Source organism: Drosophila kikkawai, chromosome 2R, assembly GCF_030179895.1.
Source record: "Drosophila kikkawai strain 14028-0561.14 chromosome 2R, DkikHiC1v2, whole genome shotgun sequence".
NCBI lineage: Eukaryota > Metazoa > Arthropoda > Insecta > Diptera > Drosophilidae > Drosophila > Drosophila kikkawai.
This window is the reverse complement of record NC_091729.1, coordinates 23,400,908-23,416,921: the sequence shown is the minus strand read 5'-3', so window position 1 is coordinate 23,416,921 and position 16,014 is coordinate 23,400,908. Positions and strand designations below refer to the sequence as shown.

Genomic DNA, 16,014 nt, shown 5'->3' with positions numbered 1-16,014 from the left:
CTAGGTACAGTTGACTCAAAAGCCACATCACTCCAAGTCTAACCTGATGTAATAAGTATTTCTATAGACTTACTACAAAACTCTTTTTATTTTAACACAAGGAAACCACCAAAATTTGTAAAAAAGTCCCTGCAATATGAAAGACCTGGATCAGACCATAGATACCCTTGAAAATGCCCGCTTCAATTGGTTGTATGCGAACGAGATTGTTCAGATGAGCAAGGACTCCATTTTCACGACGAACGAGCTAATTTGCATTGTAATGCTGTACCACAAGATGGTCCTGGCCAATGGACCAAAGGCCAAGTTCATGATTATCTCGCAGCTTACCACTCTCATGCTGGATCTTTTTGAAATAACTGATTGCAACATAAGCACTACTACTGTCTATCGGATTAGTCATGGTTCTGCAGGGACACATCCCGATTTTTGTCCCGACAGGCACGTGAGCTTGGAGTCCTTCGTGAGGCTTTTAACCATATATTTCACCAGGGACCTGGAGATAAAGATGGAGTTTGCCTTCTCTGTGAGAAACCGTTAATCTGTCATTAAATTGAATTATATTTATAATATAATTCGCTGCAGATATACGACAAGCAAGACAAACTGCAGTTAAACGGCGAAGATGTCGGGTTCTTTCTTAAGAAATTCTTTGAGGGCGAGGACGAAGAGGAGGCCACGGAGCTGCTATTGGTAAGATGGGCGGAATATACACCTATAAATTATGTTTCAGGAATTTATGGCTGCAGGACATGAAGGAAATGATCTTCCTTAAATTCGACTTGGACAAGGACACGAACATTTCGTATGACGAGTACTGTGATGTGGTAAGAAAGCAGCCCATGCTCATGGAGTTCCTCGGTCGAGTGTTTCCAACCAATCCCTGCATGGATGTCCTCGCTCTATGCGCCAACGTAATGTCCTGGTTCGACGACTCGCCCAACCCGAGGATCATTCGGAAATCAGAGGCTGATAATGGCTTTGTGACCCGTCGCATCTCTGAAGTTTAAATTGAAAGTGTCATTTTTTGTTTTGAAGTGTTTCTAACTTTCGGTATTCCAAATTTTAACTAATTTTCTTTTAACGGAAATTTCCGCGCCCTTGTTGCAACGAAATTTGAAAAGCGCCTCAGTGTGACCAGTAGTGTTGCCAGGTATTTTCCAGATTTTTTCGGAAGCCTTTTAATATTTTTAGAAGAGTTGGCAGCACTGCTCTCAACCGAAGTAAACAATCCAACAGGCCAGTCAAAATCCAAAACCTCGTGAAATGGCAACGGAGGAGCACCAGCGGCTGGCCGGCATCGTCAAGAGCTGCCACGAGAGCCTCCGCCAGCTGACGAAACAGCATGGGGCGACGGTGGCCTGGCAGGAGCACACGAGTCCCAGAAATGCCAAGCGTCTGGCGGAGTACGCCAAGGCCATGCGGCAACTGGCGGCCATATGGGAGACGAACGACGGGAATTTGGAGCTGCAGGCGCGCAGCCGCATCAAGTGGGCCATTGACTACATTACCAAGTACTTCTTCACCGAGGGCATCTACCTGCAGAAGCGGCAGCGGGAGCAGCGACTCCTGGAATCCTACAAGAGCGAGGGCCAGTTGGGAGAGGTGAGGTGTCAGCTAATGGAGGAGCCGCCGGACAGGCTACGGGTGTTGGACGTGGGCAGCTGCTTTAATCCCTTTGCCAGTGCTCCGCACCTGGAGGTAACGGCTCTGGATCTGTGCCCCGCCACCGAAGATGTGTTGCAGGCGGATTTCTTGAAAGTTGAAGTGGTGCCTGGAGTGGCGGAACCCGAGCTGGAAGAGGGCAGTGTCAGAAGGCTACCAGCGAACCATTACGAGTGCGTCATCTTTAGCCTGCTGCTGGAGTACATGCCCAGCGCCGAGCAGCGGCTGCAGTGCTGTCGGAAGGCCTACGACCTGCTCCTGCCCGAGGGCATCCTTGTGCTCATCACACCCGACTCGCAGCATGTGGGCAAGAATGCCCACCTCATGAAGAACTGGCGCTATTCGTTGGCCAAGCTTGGCCTGTTGCGGGTGCGCTTCGAGAAGCTGCCGCACATCTCGTGCATGGTTTTTCGCAAGGCCATCAGCCGGGAGCTCTCGCAGCACTGGGCTAGCATCCACCGGGAGGAGGGGATGTGTGAGGAAATCCGGATACCACAGGACGATGGCTAGATAAGATACGAGCTACGAACGCTACGAGCCTCATAAATCGATGTAAATATGTCCGCGTCTACTTATTTATGGCTTAACTTATCTGTGTTAAGTGCGAGTTAATAATAATGGTTGACGATTTATCTACTATCTATAGATGTCGTAAATGTGCAAATGCTATTGCTTCTGTTCCAACTGTGGGAACAGGGTGCTGCTGGACTGTCGCTTCTTCATCGCCGTAGTGGCGCCCTGCGATATCTTCATGATGTTCGGCGGCAGCGGCTTCTTCCGGTCCGCCTCCCATTCGGCACGATGGAGCCGCTGGCGATGCTTGTACATGTTGGCGTTGGAAAAGAATGTCATGGGACAGTTGGGGCAGGTGTAGAGCACCTCGCCGGTGTGCGTGGACGTGTGTTCCTGTAAATTTGAGGCCATGAATCTCCCTATCTTGGAAAATGGGAGGGGGTGACTCACTCTTAGATCCTGCGGCCGCTTGAAGGCCTTCTCGCACATACCGCACTTGAACTTGCGCTCACACTGATGGTTGTGGTATATGTGACGCTTGAGGGCTCTGGAGTTGGTGGACTGCTTGTTGCATATGGGACAGCGGTGCTCTTTGCCCTGTGGCTCGTGCACAGTGTTCATGTGCTGCTTCAGCCCGGACAGGTGACGCAGCCAGGTGCCGCAGATCTCGCACTGAACGGGATCGGGCTTCGGACGTGGCTCCTCGGAATGTTCCAGTTCGTGGTGCTTCTTGAGATTCGTTTGGGAACGCAACGTCTTGCCGCATTTGTCGCAAATGATGGCCGTTTCCGGATCGTGCATGTAGCGCATGTGCTCCCTCAGCTTGCGCTCCGTGGGAATCCTGAAAAATGCAAGGGATTAGATTGGGCCTTGGGGGCAGGACATGTCTACCTACTTCTTGTTACACTCTGTACAGCTGTATTTGAACTCGGACTTGGGTACGTGCTTGGACATAAAGTGATACTCTAGGGCCGCCTTGCTGGTAAAACTCTTGGAGCACTTCTCACACGGCCACATCCGCTTCTCCTTGGGCTCTGGCTTCACGTCCGGGTTCACGTGCGTCTGCTCGTGGACCTCCAGGGCACGGGAATCCTGGAAGACCCGGCTGCATTGCGAGCACATAAAGTGTTCCGGATTCTTATGGACCAACACATGCTCCGCCAGACTCTTGCGTGTGTGGAACTTTCTCCCGCAGCACTGCATGTAACCCGATTCCATGTCGTGGGAAACCCGCTGATGCCGTCGCATGTCCGAAAAGTTCTGAACGAGGAGGTTACAGATGTGGCAGGGGAACTTCTTGAAGAACTGCAGGATAATATCATCGTACTCGTCCTGCCGCTGCTTTCGTTGCTCGATCTCCTCGCGACTCATGCGGTTGGGTGGGATCAATGGTTTCTCGCGTTTCCGGTACTTTTTGGGCTTCACAACAACGCGCTTGGGAATCTCGGCGTACCGCTCCACCGGCTCAAAGTCCGGCAAGCTGTCGTCCGAGTCATCGTCACTGCTTTCGCTTGAGGAACTCGAGCTGTCGTCAGTACCCAAGACGGCTTCTGCGGCCACGAATTCCCTGTCGTTGTCATTAGCCCCGTGGTCATCATCATCCGACTCAAGTTCCTTTTTGGGAGACGCAAGATCCTCTGGTTTGACCTTTGGTGGCCGACCACGTCTAGTGCTCCTTCGCAGCGGTTGTCCCTTGCCCTGTTCGTTGTTCTTTGCTGGTCCATTGGCGCCGGCCTTAATCTCTGCGCTGATGAACTTTGCCAGAGGCACATCCGAATCACTGTCTACCATTTTTTCGTTTTTAATGCGACGCTTGGGCTGCGACAGACCTTCGCCTTGGGAACCCAGTCGCTTGGTGGCGGCGGGTTTCCTTTCCGTATTGACTGGATCCTCGAGGAGCTCCATTTTGGGCAGAGGTTCCAGCTCGTTGACCTCCACCTTCACTTCATTGGGGGCGAAGAAGCCCTCGGCCAGGGCATCTAGTTCGACGGCAAACAGAGGATTGATGGCCTCTTCCGTCTCGGCGCAGAACTCGATGGCCACGCTTTTGGAGTCGCATCCGGCGCCTGGCTGTTGGTGCAGCCTGGAGACCCGCTGGTGGAACTCATCGAAGATGCTGACGCACTGCCAGCACTCCCGACAGACCGCCCCATCACCGCCGGCAGTGATCACCTGCAGGAGAGAAATAGCAGAGTCTATAATATCAATAACCTGCGATTATGTCGCGCAGCTTACCTCGAAAAACGAAAAGTGTTTGTTGATGGTCCCCTTAATGTTTAGCCGGACGCCCTCGGCGGATAGAAGCGGGTAGCCGCCATCGGAGGAAACCAGGCAGAGCACGCAGAGGGGCATGATGTAGTCCGATTCCGTGTAAGTGAGGATCCCCTAAAGTAGCTCCATTTTTTTCACTCACGGGTTTTGTTTATGGTTTTTGGCAAAATTTGTTTTCGTTCAATGCAAAACAGGGTTGTCAGGGGCATCAAAAAAAGGGGATTGTTAGGATATTAATCGTATCGATAGTAGAAAACATCGATTTTTGCCAGCTCTAGTGATGGCACCAAAACATCGATAGTCAAAATACCGATGTATTGATGTTATCGGCACCTCTAAGCACGCACCAGCTGTTGCTTCCAACGAAATTAAAAGTTTATAGCGATTATCTTAACTTTCAGGCCCCAAAATGGGCAAAGGCAAGCTCAGGAAGATGAAGGCCATGAAGGCCCTTAAAGCGCTGCAGAGGAATAGTCAGTGGCACGTAGGCGGTGCTTCCTCCAATGAGGCTTCGAAAATTTTGCTCAGTCTGGCTGGCGGGTCTCCTCAGAAAGAAAAACTTTCGGTGAGTACTTTGTTTATATTCCAGAAAATATGATATTTTGTTGACGCTCCGGAGTTGACACCGTTGCAATGCGCAGTATCCGTTTTCCCGCGTGTGGCAAGAAGGGTTTTGGGCACCTCGGCGTAGTGCGCAGTCGCCAGGGCCCAATCCCCAACATTCCCAGTGAAAAGTGAAAAGTTCGAGAAACACCAGACAACCGCCGAAACTGAGCCGTGTTTGTTGGATCCAACGATTCCCAGAGGCCAAAGCAATAGCTACATAAAACCCACCTAGCATGGAGAAGATCTGGAAGAAAGTGTGCGACCACCACGATGTGCCCGAACAGGTGGCCAAGGAGTGGTTTGCCCGTATCCAGGAGCACCTAAGCTCCGATAGCCCATCGCGCGCCTACCACAACTGGCAGGAGATGATGCAGCGCAAGGAGCCCCATCTGGCAGGATGCGCCAATCCCAACATTGTTCTGGCGGCCTTCTTCCAGTACTATCACTTCGATGGCAACCGCAGCTGCTCGGAGGAGAACATCGAGGTGTTCGAGGAGTTCTGTCACGATGCCGTCATCGAGGATGTGAGTAATGCTCGGCAACAATCCCCCCTACCGCTGTCTGTACGGTGTATTTGTTCCAACCCACCTCCAAATAGGACCGCGCTAAGAGTCTGGTGTGCAATCTGCTGGGGCGCAAGACTCCAGAGAACCAATTAACCTGGTGCCATGACGACGAGGCCAATTTGCTGCAGGATGTGGACTTGGTGGTGCTTGCGTGAGTATCATGGCCCAACCCATTCCTCCCTCGCGCACTCATACCCACCTTTCGACTCAAGTTCCTCTCCGGAAGAGTACAAGCACTACACCACACTGCTGCGGTCAGAGTACGCCAATCTGGATGATGCCACATACAAGGCCATGCGCATCAAGGTGCTGGAGACCCTGCTGATGATTCCCTCCATCTATGCCACTGGCGAGTACCACGACAAGTACGAGGAGCTGGCCCGCACCAATATACGCAGCGAGATCCGCGAGCTAAAGCAGCAGTAGGCACTACTAGGCCCTCTGCCAGGAGTTGGAAGGATGGGCATGCGACGGGGCTGCTTTGTTTACTGCAATTGAGTTGTGTACTTACGGGCCGTTTTACCTCGTTTGGCTGCATGGCTGCATGACCTGTCTTCTCTGGGCCATGCATCTATTTAGTTTAACTCTTAAGTTAGGTCAGAATCAAAAACGATTTCCTAGTTAGTGTGTACGCTTAGACATATATACGTAAGCCCTGTAGAGACTCTCCAGCTCACAATAAAGTTGATGTAAATGAATGTAACAAAAAAGAACCCTGTAGTTTTATTCAAACCGCACTATATAGCACTATAAAAACCCCAAAACTAGATGAAACTCTAGGCCGCAGTAAGTAGAAAAGGAAAATGCCTTTCACTGCCGACTGACTAACCGAAAATTCCATCTTATTTTCCCAAAACATGTAGGCAGGGGCACAACAAAATACGAAAACCTCAAAAAATAGCGATGAAGCAGCTGGACCATCCAAAACTGAGTTCAAGAAGTTCAAAGACCACCTACCGAAGGTATGTAATTGCAACTCAAGGATCAATCTAATCCTGCGTTTCCTGACCACTTAGAACTTACCAAAGAGATTGCAGAACACCAACAAGAAACTCAATCGCAAGAGCATGACAAAGCTTATGAGTTCAATTAAAAAGAAGTACAAAGTTCAAAAGAATCCTCAGGTTCAGCGTAAGTTGGAATTTCTTAGGAATTCCCCCACCAAGAACCTTAAGCTGCCTAGATCCAAAATCTTCAAACCGCGAAAGGTGAACCAGCCAGAAAATATAAAATATTGTTATTAATTAATAATAAATTCAAAAATTTTAAATTTAGAAAATTACAAGGAACATTGAGGATATTGAAGAGGGCGAAATAATCGAAACCAGTGACGACGATGACTGCGTGCTGCTGGAGCCTCCGAACGTCCCTATAAGCATTGATGGGGACGAAAGCAATACAGATACTGAACCATTTTCCAGTGAGAAATTCTTTGAGGCCTGCCAGCGCCGTGCCGAAATAATGACCAAGCCGAAGATAGTCACAGATTCCCGCCGCGAGGTGGCACTGCTTGTAACACCAAAGTCGGATAATAAGTTGTTGTACTCCCCCCTAACCAAGACGACTTCACCGGCGGACATCTCCTGCATCGACTTGCTTGGAAGTCCCGAATCAATGCCAGCTGCCGTAATGCCAATGCCCATCGAAAACCACGATGATTCGGTGATCCTATTGGAGGACTCTATTGGGGGAGAGGATTACATTCCCTTGCTGAATCCGTTGCCGAAAAACGTAACGAAAAAGCAGCAGAAAACCCCCAAAAAGTCGGCAAAGCCTAAGAAAAAGCAAAGTGGACGTATGAACATTAGCCAGTTTACCTCGGCAGAAAAGAAAAAAGTTGGAGACTACAACAGCAACACGTTCAATCCTACTGAGGAGACGGACGAGCCCGGGCAGGCAGGCGACAAGCCCAAGTCCACTAAGCGTTCCATTATCATCGACGGCAGCAATGTTGCCTTTGCGTAAGTGTCTTTTATTATTCCTCCAACTTGATTTTTAATTAAAACTAAAATTAATTAATGAAATATTCCGCAGTCATGGCAATTCAAACGTGTTCTCCTCGGAGGGCATCAAGTACTGCCTGCAGTATTTCGACAAAATGGGACACAATGCCAAGGCTGTGATGCCATCGTTTCGTCGCAACGCCTTCAAGTCCTCGAATCCCGAGCTCCTCGATCAGCTGCAAAAGGAGGGAAAGATAGTTTTTACTCCTTGCAAAAACATTCCCGGCCAGAAATCCATCAGCTATGATGATCGGTGAGATATTTTAGGTTTTATTCATTCGGAAAAGTACTCATGATGCATTCCTTTTCCAGGTTCATTTTGCAGCTTGCCTACGAGTGGAATGCTGCCGTCGTGTCCAACGACAACTACCGAGACCTGATTGACGAGAGTCCTGCCTTCAAGAAGATTGTGGAGACTCGAGTCCTGGGCTACACATGGTGCGACAACATATTCATTCTGCCCAAGGATCCCTACGGTCGCTGGGGACCCACTCTGGATGAAATTCTGCGATGCTAGCTCACTTAGCAGTAACTTTCTTATTTATGTAAAAATGTCTTAGTGTTGCCATGAAGTAGGGCAAATTTAAGCACACAGCTCATAAGTTGATTTCTGGTCATCACATATTTACTTAAGCACCACAAAGTGTACATAGCGAGTTTTCATGGAAAAATATACTTAAGATTCGTACAAACTTTGGTTAAATAGTCTTAATGTTAAATATGTTAGTAAATAAAAAAAAAACCTAATGCATAAACACTTTGTTTGAATTTTTCGTGTTTTATTTAGATCTCTGAAATTATACGTTTTATTTTAAAAATATGCTTTTTATCATTAATAATTATTAAAAATGCGTAATATTATAAAACATCAAATATAATTATTATTTTTAGATTAAAAAATTATTAAAATCATCACATAGTCATTATATTTGTATACCCTTGCAGGTAGCAATTAAAATATATCATAACTAAGCCAAAAATGCATTAATTTCGATTCGGAAAGCAGTTTTGTGTTAGTTTTTATTAATTTAAAAAAACTGCATACCAAATTTAAAATTTTAAGAAATCAAAATTTTTGGGCATTTCTGCAAATTTTAATGATGTAACCCCTTATCAAATTTCGCAAAAATGGCCAAAAAATAGATTTCTTCCTGACATATCTAGAAAGATTCCCGTTGATGCTGATCAAGAATATATATGGTTTATGGGGTCGGAAATGATTCCTTCACTTAGAAAAATATTATTTTGTATTATAAAATCTGATTTTTTATATTGAAAAACTTCTTGATTTTTTCTAAAATTAAAAATATCATAACTCGGCCAAAAGAGCATTAAATTTAAATCGGTAAACTGTTCTGTGCAAGATTTTCTACAGTTAATAATTTTGCATACTTCATTTAAAAATTTTGAAAATTCAATTTTTTATCAAAATCAAAAATTTTAATGATGTAACCCCTTATTCAATTTCTCAAAAATGGCCAAAAAATCGATTTCTTCCGGACATGTCTAGAAAGATTCCCCTGTTGGTGCTGATCAAGAATATATATTATTTATGGGGTCGGAAACGTCTCCTTCACTGCGTTGCAAACTTCTGACTGAAATTATAATACCCTGCAAGGGTATAAAAATCTGAAATAATGATTATTTTTTAGTTCTATTTTTCACTCAAAATAACACTCATCTCTTAATTAAAAGAGCTTCATGCTCTTTTTTGCCAAGTTTTATTATTACTGATGAATATCATAAAATTTCGATTTATAAAAATCATGCCGGATAGATTATCCAACAAGGATTCCCAGGCTATTAGTTTATTCTAAGTAGTTGATTATTTTATATACAAATTATTAAAAAAATTATTTAAAAGCCATAATACAGAGTCAGAGCAGTTTTTTCCCTATTTAGTAGGTAAAATACTTTAGTTAAATGTGTATTTTCAGAACGCCCCGAACTCAAAGCACAACAGGACAATGGCCGGACCTTCATTGATCCAGCGTAAACCGAAGGTAAGGACACCAACGTTTAAATATATAATTTTTTACACAAGTTTTTCCTTAGAAATTACGCAAAAGACTGGGCAAGCCACTGCGTAATTTTAAACTGGATCTTGATGGTTTGATAAACATGCTCAACACTCTTAAGAATAAGTTAAAATGCCAGAAAAATCTCAGATTGTGTTTTGGGGATGACTCGCCCGTAAAGGTAATACTATTCTCGAGGTTCGTTTATATTTTATTCATTTGTATTTCTACTTTAGAAAACCAAACAAGTCGATGATGCGATACTCTTTGAGAAATTCCATCGCATGGCAGATGAACTCGTCAGCGATGACGAAGATCTTCTGGAGAATTGCCATCGCCTTGCCGAGAAATTTGCAAGGCTGAAAGTCAAGAAGTCTGACGATGTTGCGGGACTTTGTGAGAAAGAACTCGTGAGGGTTACCGAAACATTTGAAACGCCGAAACTGAACAAGGGTTCCCAGCCGGATTCCAAGACTGAGGAAGATGTCAACCTTATGGATATCTCGTTCGTCTCCCTAAACCTGGGTGGGGATGAAAATGAGGAATTTTTTAAGGCTTGCCAGCGAAGTGCCAAGAAAATTGAAGTGACAAACGGATTCAAGGAATCCCAGGAGGATTCGGAAAATAAGGAAAATGAGAACAAAATAGATAAACTAGAGTTACCTTTTAAGCCAATGGAAAAAAACCAGATAGTGAAGAAAACCCCTCAAAAAATTGAGGGAAAAACTGAAAAACTCCAAACCACAGAAAAGATTGAGATAGTTCCAAAGCCACTACAGATTGATATAGTTCCAAAGCAACTGGAGATAAATACAGAGGATGCCGAAATAGTTCCAAAGCCACTGGAAAACCAAGAACTGAAACAGTACAAAGTTCAAAAGAATCCTCAGGTTCAGCGTAAGTTGGAATTCCTTAGGAATTCCCCCACCAAGAACCTTGAGCTGCCGCCCAAAATCTTCACACCGCAAACCGCAACCAACCAGGTGAACCATCCAATTATTATTTATTAATTATTTATAACATAATACACTTTAAATTTAGGAAATGACAGGGAACAATGAGGATATTGAAGAGGGGGAAATAATCAACGATGACTGCGTGCTGCTAGAGCCTCCGAACGTCCCTATAAACAATGATGGGGACAAAAGCCAGCCAGATACTAAACCAATTTCAACAGAGAAAGGCTTTGAGGCTTCGCTAACCATCGAAAACAACTGTGATTCGGTGATTCCTCTGAAGGACTCTATTGGGGGAGAGATAGTTACCATGCAAAAAGACAAAGGAAATCGTAAGACCGACACAGCGGGAATGAAAGACTTCCGTTTCTCCACGGCGGAAAAGAAACAAGTGAGGAAATACAACAGCAACATATTCAATCCCACAGGAAAATCGGACAAACCTGTGGAGACAATCGGCCATCCAAACTGGAACAAGCGTAATATTATAATTGATGGCAGCAATGTGGCCTTTGCGTAAGTGTTCTCGATTGTCTAAAGATTTTTGTAAATTAAACTAAAAATCTTCCCCCTGCAGTCATGGCAGAAGCACTTGTTTCTCCTCGGAGGGCCTCCAGTATTGTCTGCAATATTTTAGCAGAATGGGACACGATGTCAGGGCAGTGGTGCCATTGTTTCGTCGCAACGCCTTCCAATCGAGCAATCCCCAGCTCCTTGACCAGCTGTACAAGGGGGGAAAGATATGGTTTACGCCATGCAAGAACTTTTATGGTCATAAATCAGTCAGCTATGATGATCGGTGAGTAATGATTACTATAACTAAAGCACACTGCTAAATAATCCCCGATTTCACTTTTATTTTGCAGCTTGCCTACGAGAGAAATGCGGCCGTGGTCTCCAATGACAACTACCGAGACCTGATTAACGAGAGTCCTGCCTTCAGGATGATCGTGGAGACTCGTGTAATTGGATACACTTGGTGCGATGATGTATTCATGCTGCCCAAAGATCCCTATGGACGCAGGGGACCATCTCTCGATCAAATCCTCCACTTCTGAGTCGATTTTCATTATCACAATGCTTATAATATCTACTTAATCATAGTCCTTTTGTATACGAAAAATCGTTATCGTTGCTTCCAGAACCTCAGAATGGTTCGGTTAACCTTTTATTTAATGTTTTGAAGAAGTTTTTATGTTGGTCCTGAGCTCCTCAATCGGTTCTCTTAAGCGCAAAGTTTAAATACATACATAAACTGAACTGTACACTTTTTCTTAATGAATAAACTAATTATTTTTGTTGTATTCCTCGACTCGCTATACTGAGTTACATCACCGGTGGATGGCCATTGACCAAGAACGTGGTGGTGGTGGTGGTCGTGGTTGTGCTAGTGGCCATGTTTGCCTCATAGACTGGCGGCGGCTCGTTGATCCCGACCGCCAGATTTGGGTTGCTGGCCTCCAAGGTGGTGGCTATGGTCAGGGTGCTGCCCTGCTTTTGTTCGCTGAAAGCTGCCTCATCGTAGCTGGGTGGAAGATCCAAGGTCTTGGGCAGCACACTGATCTCGTCCTGGGTATTTAGGCACACGTTGCTGACTCCGCCGGAGGAGCCACCACCGGTGCAGTTGCTTGTCACATTGATCTCCATTTGGCGACGAGCTGTGGGAAAGGATTTTCAGTTGTAATTTAGAAAAGAAATATAGGGAATTTTTGATTGGAGAGAGTTTTGAATAGCGATAATAATAATAACAAGCCCGCGAACTTTGCTCTGTTGAGCGATAACATTGTTATCGTTAATCGCCAACATCGCTTTTAAGGCCAGCTGACGGGGTCTCTGTGACGTCAGCCGAACAGCTGTCTGCAGAAAGCTAAAGTGCGCTTGAATTTAATCACAGACTTTGTTTATTACCGCACCTTCGCGCCGTCCAACACGCGGCGCCAACGTTCAGCGCACGGAATCGAGTAAGTGAAACTATGGGCAGGTACTGCAGGTGAGCCAGCGCCTCACCTTCATTCAGTGTTTACATAATGGCGGCGCGGGCCCAAAGTCGAGGTGAAAGTTGAGCTGCATGAGGCGCTTGTCGATGGGGAAAATCTGAATGAAAACGATTGGGAATGTGCAACACGTTTAGTTGCTTCGATTTGGCTAAAAACAAAGCCAACTCAGTTGCCAAGGCAAAGTTCAAAGATCAAAAGTTAGGGGGAACTTTGGCGCAATAATCAAAAGTGAAAGCTTCAAAAGGTTAATTGACATTGACACCTGTTGATTTTGCCCGCTTGAATGAGTGACTAATCGGTGGAACGCTCTGTGTTTTTCCAGGAGATGCTGCGACGCCTGCTGGGCTACGGCGTCTTGGGCGCCGGTGTCGCCTCCGCTGGCTGGAGCCTCCACACAAATGACTATGATCCCAACTCCCTGGGCATTGTGCGGCTCTCGCGGTCCGCCGCTGCCGTCGTGGACGTGGCACTCACCTACAAGCGGGAACTCTACTACAGAGAATGGGACAAGACAACGCCGGAGTACAAGGCGGAGAAGAGTCGGGTTCACAAGATCGCGGCGGAAAAGCTGCTCGAGCTGATCTGCACCAACAAGGGTGTCTACATCAAGGTGGGCCAGCACATCGGTGCCTTGGAGTACCTGCTCCCCAAGGAGTTTGTGCAGACAATGAAGATCCTGCACTCTGATGCGCCGCAGAACCCCATCGAGGACCTTTACAAGGTGATACGTCAGGATTTGCGCTGCAACCCCGAGGACATCTTTGAAAGCTTTGAGCGGGAGCCCCTGGGCACCGCCTCACTAGCCCAGGTGCACAAGGCGCGGCTCAAGAGCGGCGAGGTGGTGGCCGTCAAAGTCCAACATCCCTACGTCAAGGGCAACTCTCGGGTGGACATGAAGACCATGGAACTGGCTGTCAATGTGCTGGCGCGGATATTTCCCGACTTCAAGATCCACTGGCTGGTGGAGGAGTCCAAGAAGAACCTGCCCATCGAACTGGACTTTCTCAACGAGGGACGCAACGCGGAGAAGGTGGCCAAGCAGTTCGAGAAGTACACGTGGCTGCGGGTGCCCAAGATCTATTGGAAATTCAGCTCCTCACGTGTTCTAGTCATGGAGTATCTGGAGGGTGGTCATGTCACGGACCTGGACTACATCCGGGCGAACAAAATCGACACCTTTGCGGTGGCCAATCGCATTGGTCAGCTGTACTCCGAGATGATCTTCCGCACCGGCTTTGTGCACAGCGATCCGCATCCGGGCAACATTCTGGTGCGACGCACGCCGAAGGACAGCTTGGAGATTGTCCTACTGGATCACGGACTCTATGCCAATCTGACGGACAAGTTCCGTTACGATTACTCCAATCTCTGGCTGAGTATCCTGAACGTGGATCGTAAGGCCATGCGGCTGCACAGCGAGCAGCTGGGCATTAAGGTATGTTTAGGAATATATAAACTTAAAAAAAATATTTTACAAGTTCTTTTGATATTTCCAGGGTGACCTTTATGGCCTGTTTGCATGCATGGTGACGGGTCGGCCGTGGGAGACGGTGATGCAGGGCCTCACCAAAGTCAAATATTCCAAAGAAGAGGTGCGTCACATACTTTTTCCTTTTGAGCAAAGCTTTTCTCAATTATAAACTTCAATTTTGCAGAAAAACACACTGCAGAACAACACTTCACTGGTGCTGCCGCACATTTCGGATGTCCTCGAGCAGGTGGACCGCCAAATGCTGCTCATTCTGAAGACAAACGACTTGATTCGCGGCATTGAGTCAACGTTGCGGACCCAAAACCGGATGACGGCCTTCTGGGTCATGTCCAAGTGCTGTGTGCAATCCTCTTACGCCGAGCAGCGAGTCCAACAGGCCGCCACCGGTTCTTCTCGAATCCTGTGGCTGCGGTTGCGCGAGCGCTGGGAACTGTTCAAGCTCAACTGCTACTACCTCTACTTGGGACTGATTAACTTCGGTTTCCTCGAAGCCCTCAAGCAGGTTATTTAGTCTAGATGCGGTCTGGTCCCTCAATTAAAAGTACAAAACTCTTGACGAGTCTTAGCAAAAAGGGGAAATTACCTCGTTGTCTCTGCAGGGCGAGACTCCTGGCAGCTGCCTCCCGCTTGCGTTTGGCGGCCTTTGTGGTTGAGAACGAATGGTGAAATCATTAGCGAACGAAGGACGTTTCCGGTTTCCGGTATGGGCTTACCATGACAGCAGCCAATGGCAGGGCAACGATAAACATGAGGATCAACAGAACATAGAGAACATAGCCCGAGTACCAGGACCAATAGTAGACTCCCCCTTCATCTGGAAGGAAGACGGGGTAGGGAGTGGTGGTCGTGAAATTCCATGCTGCATAAGTCGTGTTATTCCATGGAGCAGTGGTCGTTGTATTCCAAGCCTCACTGCCCGTCGTTGCGTTTGTGGCAGGTGCCATGTTAAGGGACTTTAGTTAGGGGATTTTTCCACTCTAAATTATGATTCAGAGTTTCGGTCTGAAGAAAAACAAAAAGGTGAAACTTGCTTCGACTTTGGCGAACCGTCGAACCCAACTAACCCGAGCTACTGGCCACCGCATTGATGGCCCTCATCGGGGCGTGGGTCAGACACCAATAACGACACATATTTGCTTTGTAATCATTAGCTGATAAGGTGACAAAACCAGTGCCGAGCCAGGGCTTTGCTTTTTTGTTAGCGTTCGCATTCGCAATTTATCTAATGAGGCGGCGGCGATATGATAAATGTTCGCAAATAGATATATATCAGAGCACATACACATAAATACATATTAATGTCGTCCATGATTTATGGCGACCAAAGAACGGCTCTCGTTCTCTTTTGCGTCCCAAGAACGAGTTCAGTGGCCCAACTAGGGCAAATATTTATGTTTGCTCTCATCGGGATGAGAGGCCCTCCCGCTACCCTCGCTCACCTGACTCACCTGGCTCCTCCTTGAGGCGCTGCGACGTCGCGTAGGAGCGGCAGGTAATCAGCAGCACCTGTAAGGCAAGGCCTGATAGTTGGGTTTGGAGCAAGCTGGGTCTGGGAACACTCACTCGCAGCAGGAAGAGCAGGAAGCTGAGGACGCAGAGAACCAGGAGTACGGTCCCGAGATTATCCATTCCTTGGGTGGATGCGTTGTTTTCTCCAAAATCGGGCACTGTGATTCACTCTAAAGCCTCGGGCACATGTCAATCCGATAAGATACGAGGTCTGTGGCCCAAACTTTGATTACATTTTAAGCTGGCAATGTGCTGATGGCCTTTTCGTTGGCGCCTTTGTCTCTCCGGCCGTAGCGATATCCCTTGCAATTCGTAATTTTTCGGTGGCGACGCAATGCGAACTGGGCCAACTGGGAGCCACTTACCAAATGGGCCAAATTACAGATTGTGCAGACCCAGTTATCTCGCCGAGATTGCA

The 16,014-nt window shown here is 46.9% G+C and overlaps 8 protein-coding genes across 13 annotated transcripts; 6 read left to right on the top strand and 2 right to left on the bottom strand.

The window, feature by feature from the left end:
• Positions 1-2: 2 nt before the first annotated feature.
• Positions 3-1,069, top strand: LOC108076393 (calaxin). Of its 2 annotated transcripts, none has more exons than XM_070283625.1 (3): positions 3-526; positions 586-693; positions 734-918. In XM_070283625.1, exons 1-3 carry the CDS (start codon positions 137-139, stop codon positions 773-775), a joined length of 540 nt encoding a protein of 179 aa, XP_070139726.1. In that variant the 5' UTR covers positions 3-136; the 3' UTR covers positions 776-918. The 2 variants fall into 2 exon arrangements, with proteins under 2 accessions (XP_070139726.1, XP_017024719.1); XM_017169230.3 differs by having other exon boundaries at positions 6-526; positions 750-1,069.
• A 123-nt stretch (positions 1,070-1,192) lies between these two features.
• Positions 1,193-2,302, top strand: Samtor (S-adenosylmethionine sensor upstream of TORC1). Its single transcript, XM_017169229.3, has one exon. The coding sequence runs from the start codon at positions 1,267-1,269 to the stop codon at positions 2,173-2,175; it is 909 nt and encodes a 302-aa protein (XP_017024718.1). The 5' UTR covers positions 1,193-1,266; the 3' UTR covers positions 2,176-2,302.
• LOC108076391 (transcription factor grauzone) lies at positions 2,219-4,669 on the bottom strand. The gene is made up of 4 exons (XM_017169228.2): positions 4,414-4,669; positions 3,074-4,350; positions 2,629-3,019; positions 2,219-2,571 (listed from the first exon to the last, which is right to left on the bottom strand). Exons 1-4 carry the CDS (start codon positions 4,528-4,530, stop codon positions 2,332-2,334), a joined length of 2,025 nt encoding a protein of 674 aa, XP_017024717.1. The 5' UTR covers positions 4,531-4,669; the 3' UTR covers positions 2,219-2,331.
• Positions 4,670-4,772: 103 nt separating this feature from the next.
• On the top strand, positions 4,773-8,378 carry LOC108076504 (endoribonuclease rege-1). The gene is made up of 6 exons (XM_017169402.3): positions 4,773-5,014; positions 6,485-6,583; positions 6,638-6,829; positions 6,897-7,582; positions 7,656-7,877; positions 7,937-8,378. The coding sequence occupies exons 1-6, from the start codon at positions 4,859-4,861 to the stop codon at positions 8,139-8,141; spliced, it is 1,560 nt and encodes a 519-aa protein (XP_017024891.1). The 5' UTR covers positions 4,773-4,858; the 3' UTR covers positions 8,142-8,378.
• On the top strand, positions 5,148-6,472 carry LOC108076505 (uncharacterized). Its single transcript, XM_017169404.3, has 3 exons — positions 5,148-5,579; positions 5,654-5,772; positions 5,834-6,472. The coding sequence occupies exons 1-3, from the start codon at positions 5,289-5,291 to the stop codon at positions 6,045-6,047; spliced, it is 624 nt and encodes a 207-aa protein (XP_017024893.1). The 5' UTR covers positions 5,148-5,288; the 3' UTR covers positions 6,048-6,472.
• Positions 8,379-9,557: 1,179 nt separating the features above from the next.
• On the top strand, positions 9,558-11,734 carry LOC108076155 (uncharacterized). Of its 2 annotated transcripts, XM_041776830.2 has the most exons (7): positions 9,558-9,627; positions 9,680-9,823; positions 9,879-10,625; positions 10,684-10,930; positions 11,027-11,114; positions 11,176-11,397; positions 11,465-11,734. In XM_041776830.2, the coding sequence occupies exons 1-7, from the start codon at positions 9,592-9,594 to the stop codon at positions 11,517-11,519; spliced, it is 1,539 nt and encodes a 512-aa protein (XP_041632764.1). In that variant the 5' UTR covers positions 9,558-9,591; the 3' UTR covers positions 11,520-11,734. The 2 variants fall into 2 exon arrangements, with proteins under 2 accessions (XP_041632764.1, XP_070139972.1); XM_070283871.1 differs by having other exon boundaries at positions 10,684-11,114.
• LOC108076508 (uncharacterized) lies at positions 11,725-15,973 on the bottom strand. Of its 4 annotated transcripts, none has more exons than XM_017169411.3 (3): positions 15,651-15,973; positions 15,527-15,593; positions 11,725-12,256 (listed from the first exon to the last, which is right to left on the bottom strand). In XM_017169411.3, exons 1-3 carry the CDS (start codon positions 15,714-15,716, stop codon positions 11,925-11,927), a joined length of 465 nt encoding a protein of 154 aa, XP_017024900.1. In that variant the 5' UTR covers positions 15,717-15,973; the 3' UTR covers positions 11,725-11,924. The 4 variants fall into 4 exon arrangements, with proteins under 4 accessions (XP_017024900.1, XP_017024901.1, XP_017024897.1 ...); XM_017169412.3 differs by having other exon boundaries at positions 15,536-15,593; XM_017169408.3 differs by lacking the exons at positions 15,527-15,593; positions 15,651-15,973 and adding exons at positions 14,671-14,728; positions 14,801-15,141.
• Positions 12,425-14,666, top strand: Adck1 (aarF domain containing kinase 1). Its single transcript, XM_017169407.3, has 4 exons — positions 12,425-12,559; positions 12,918-14,030; positions 14,092-14,187; positions 14,251-14,666. The coding sequence occupies exons 2-4, from the start codon at positions 12,921-12,923 to the stop codon at positions 14,596-14,598; spliced, it is 1,554 nt and encodes a 517-aa protein (XP_017024896.1). The 5' UTR covers positions 12,425-12,559; positions 12,918-12,920; the 3' UTR covers positions 14,599-14,666.
• Positions 15,974-16,014: the final 41 nt, after the last annotated feature.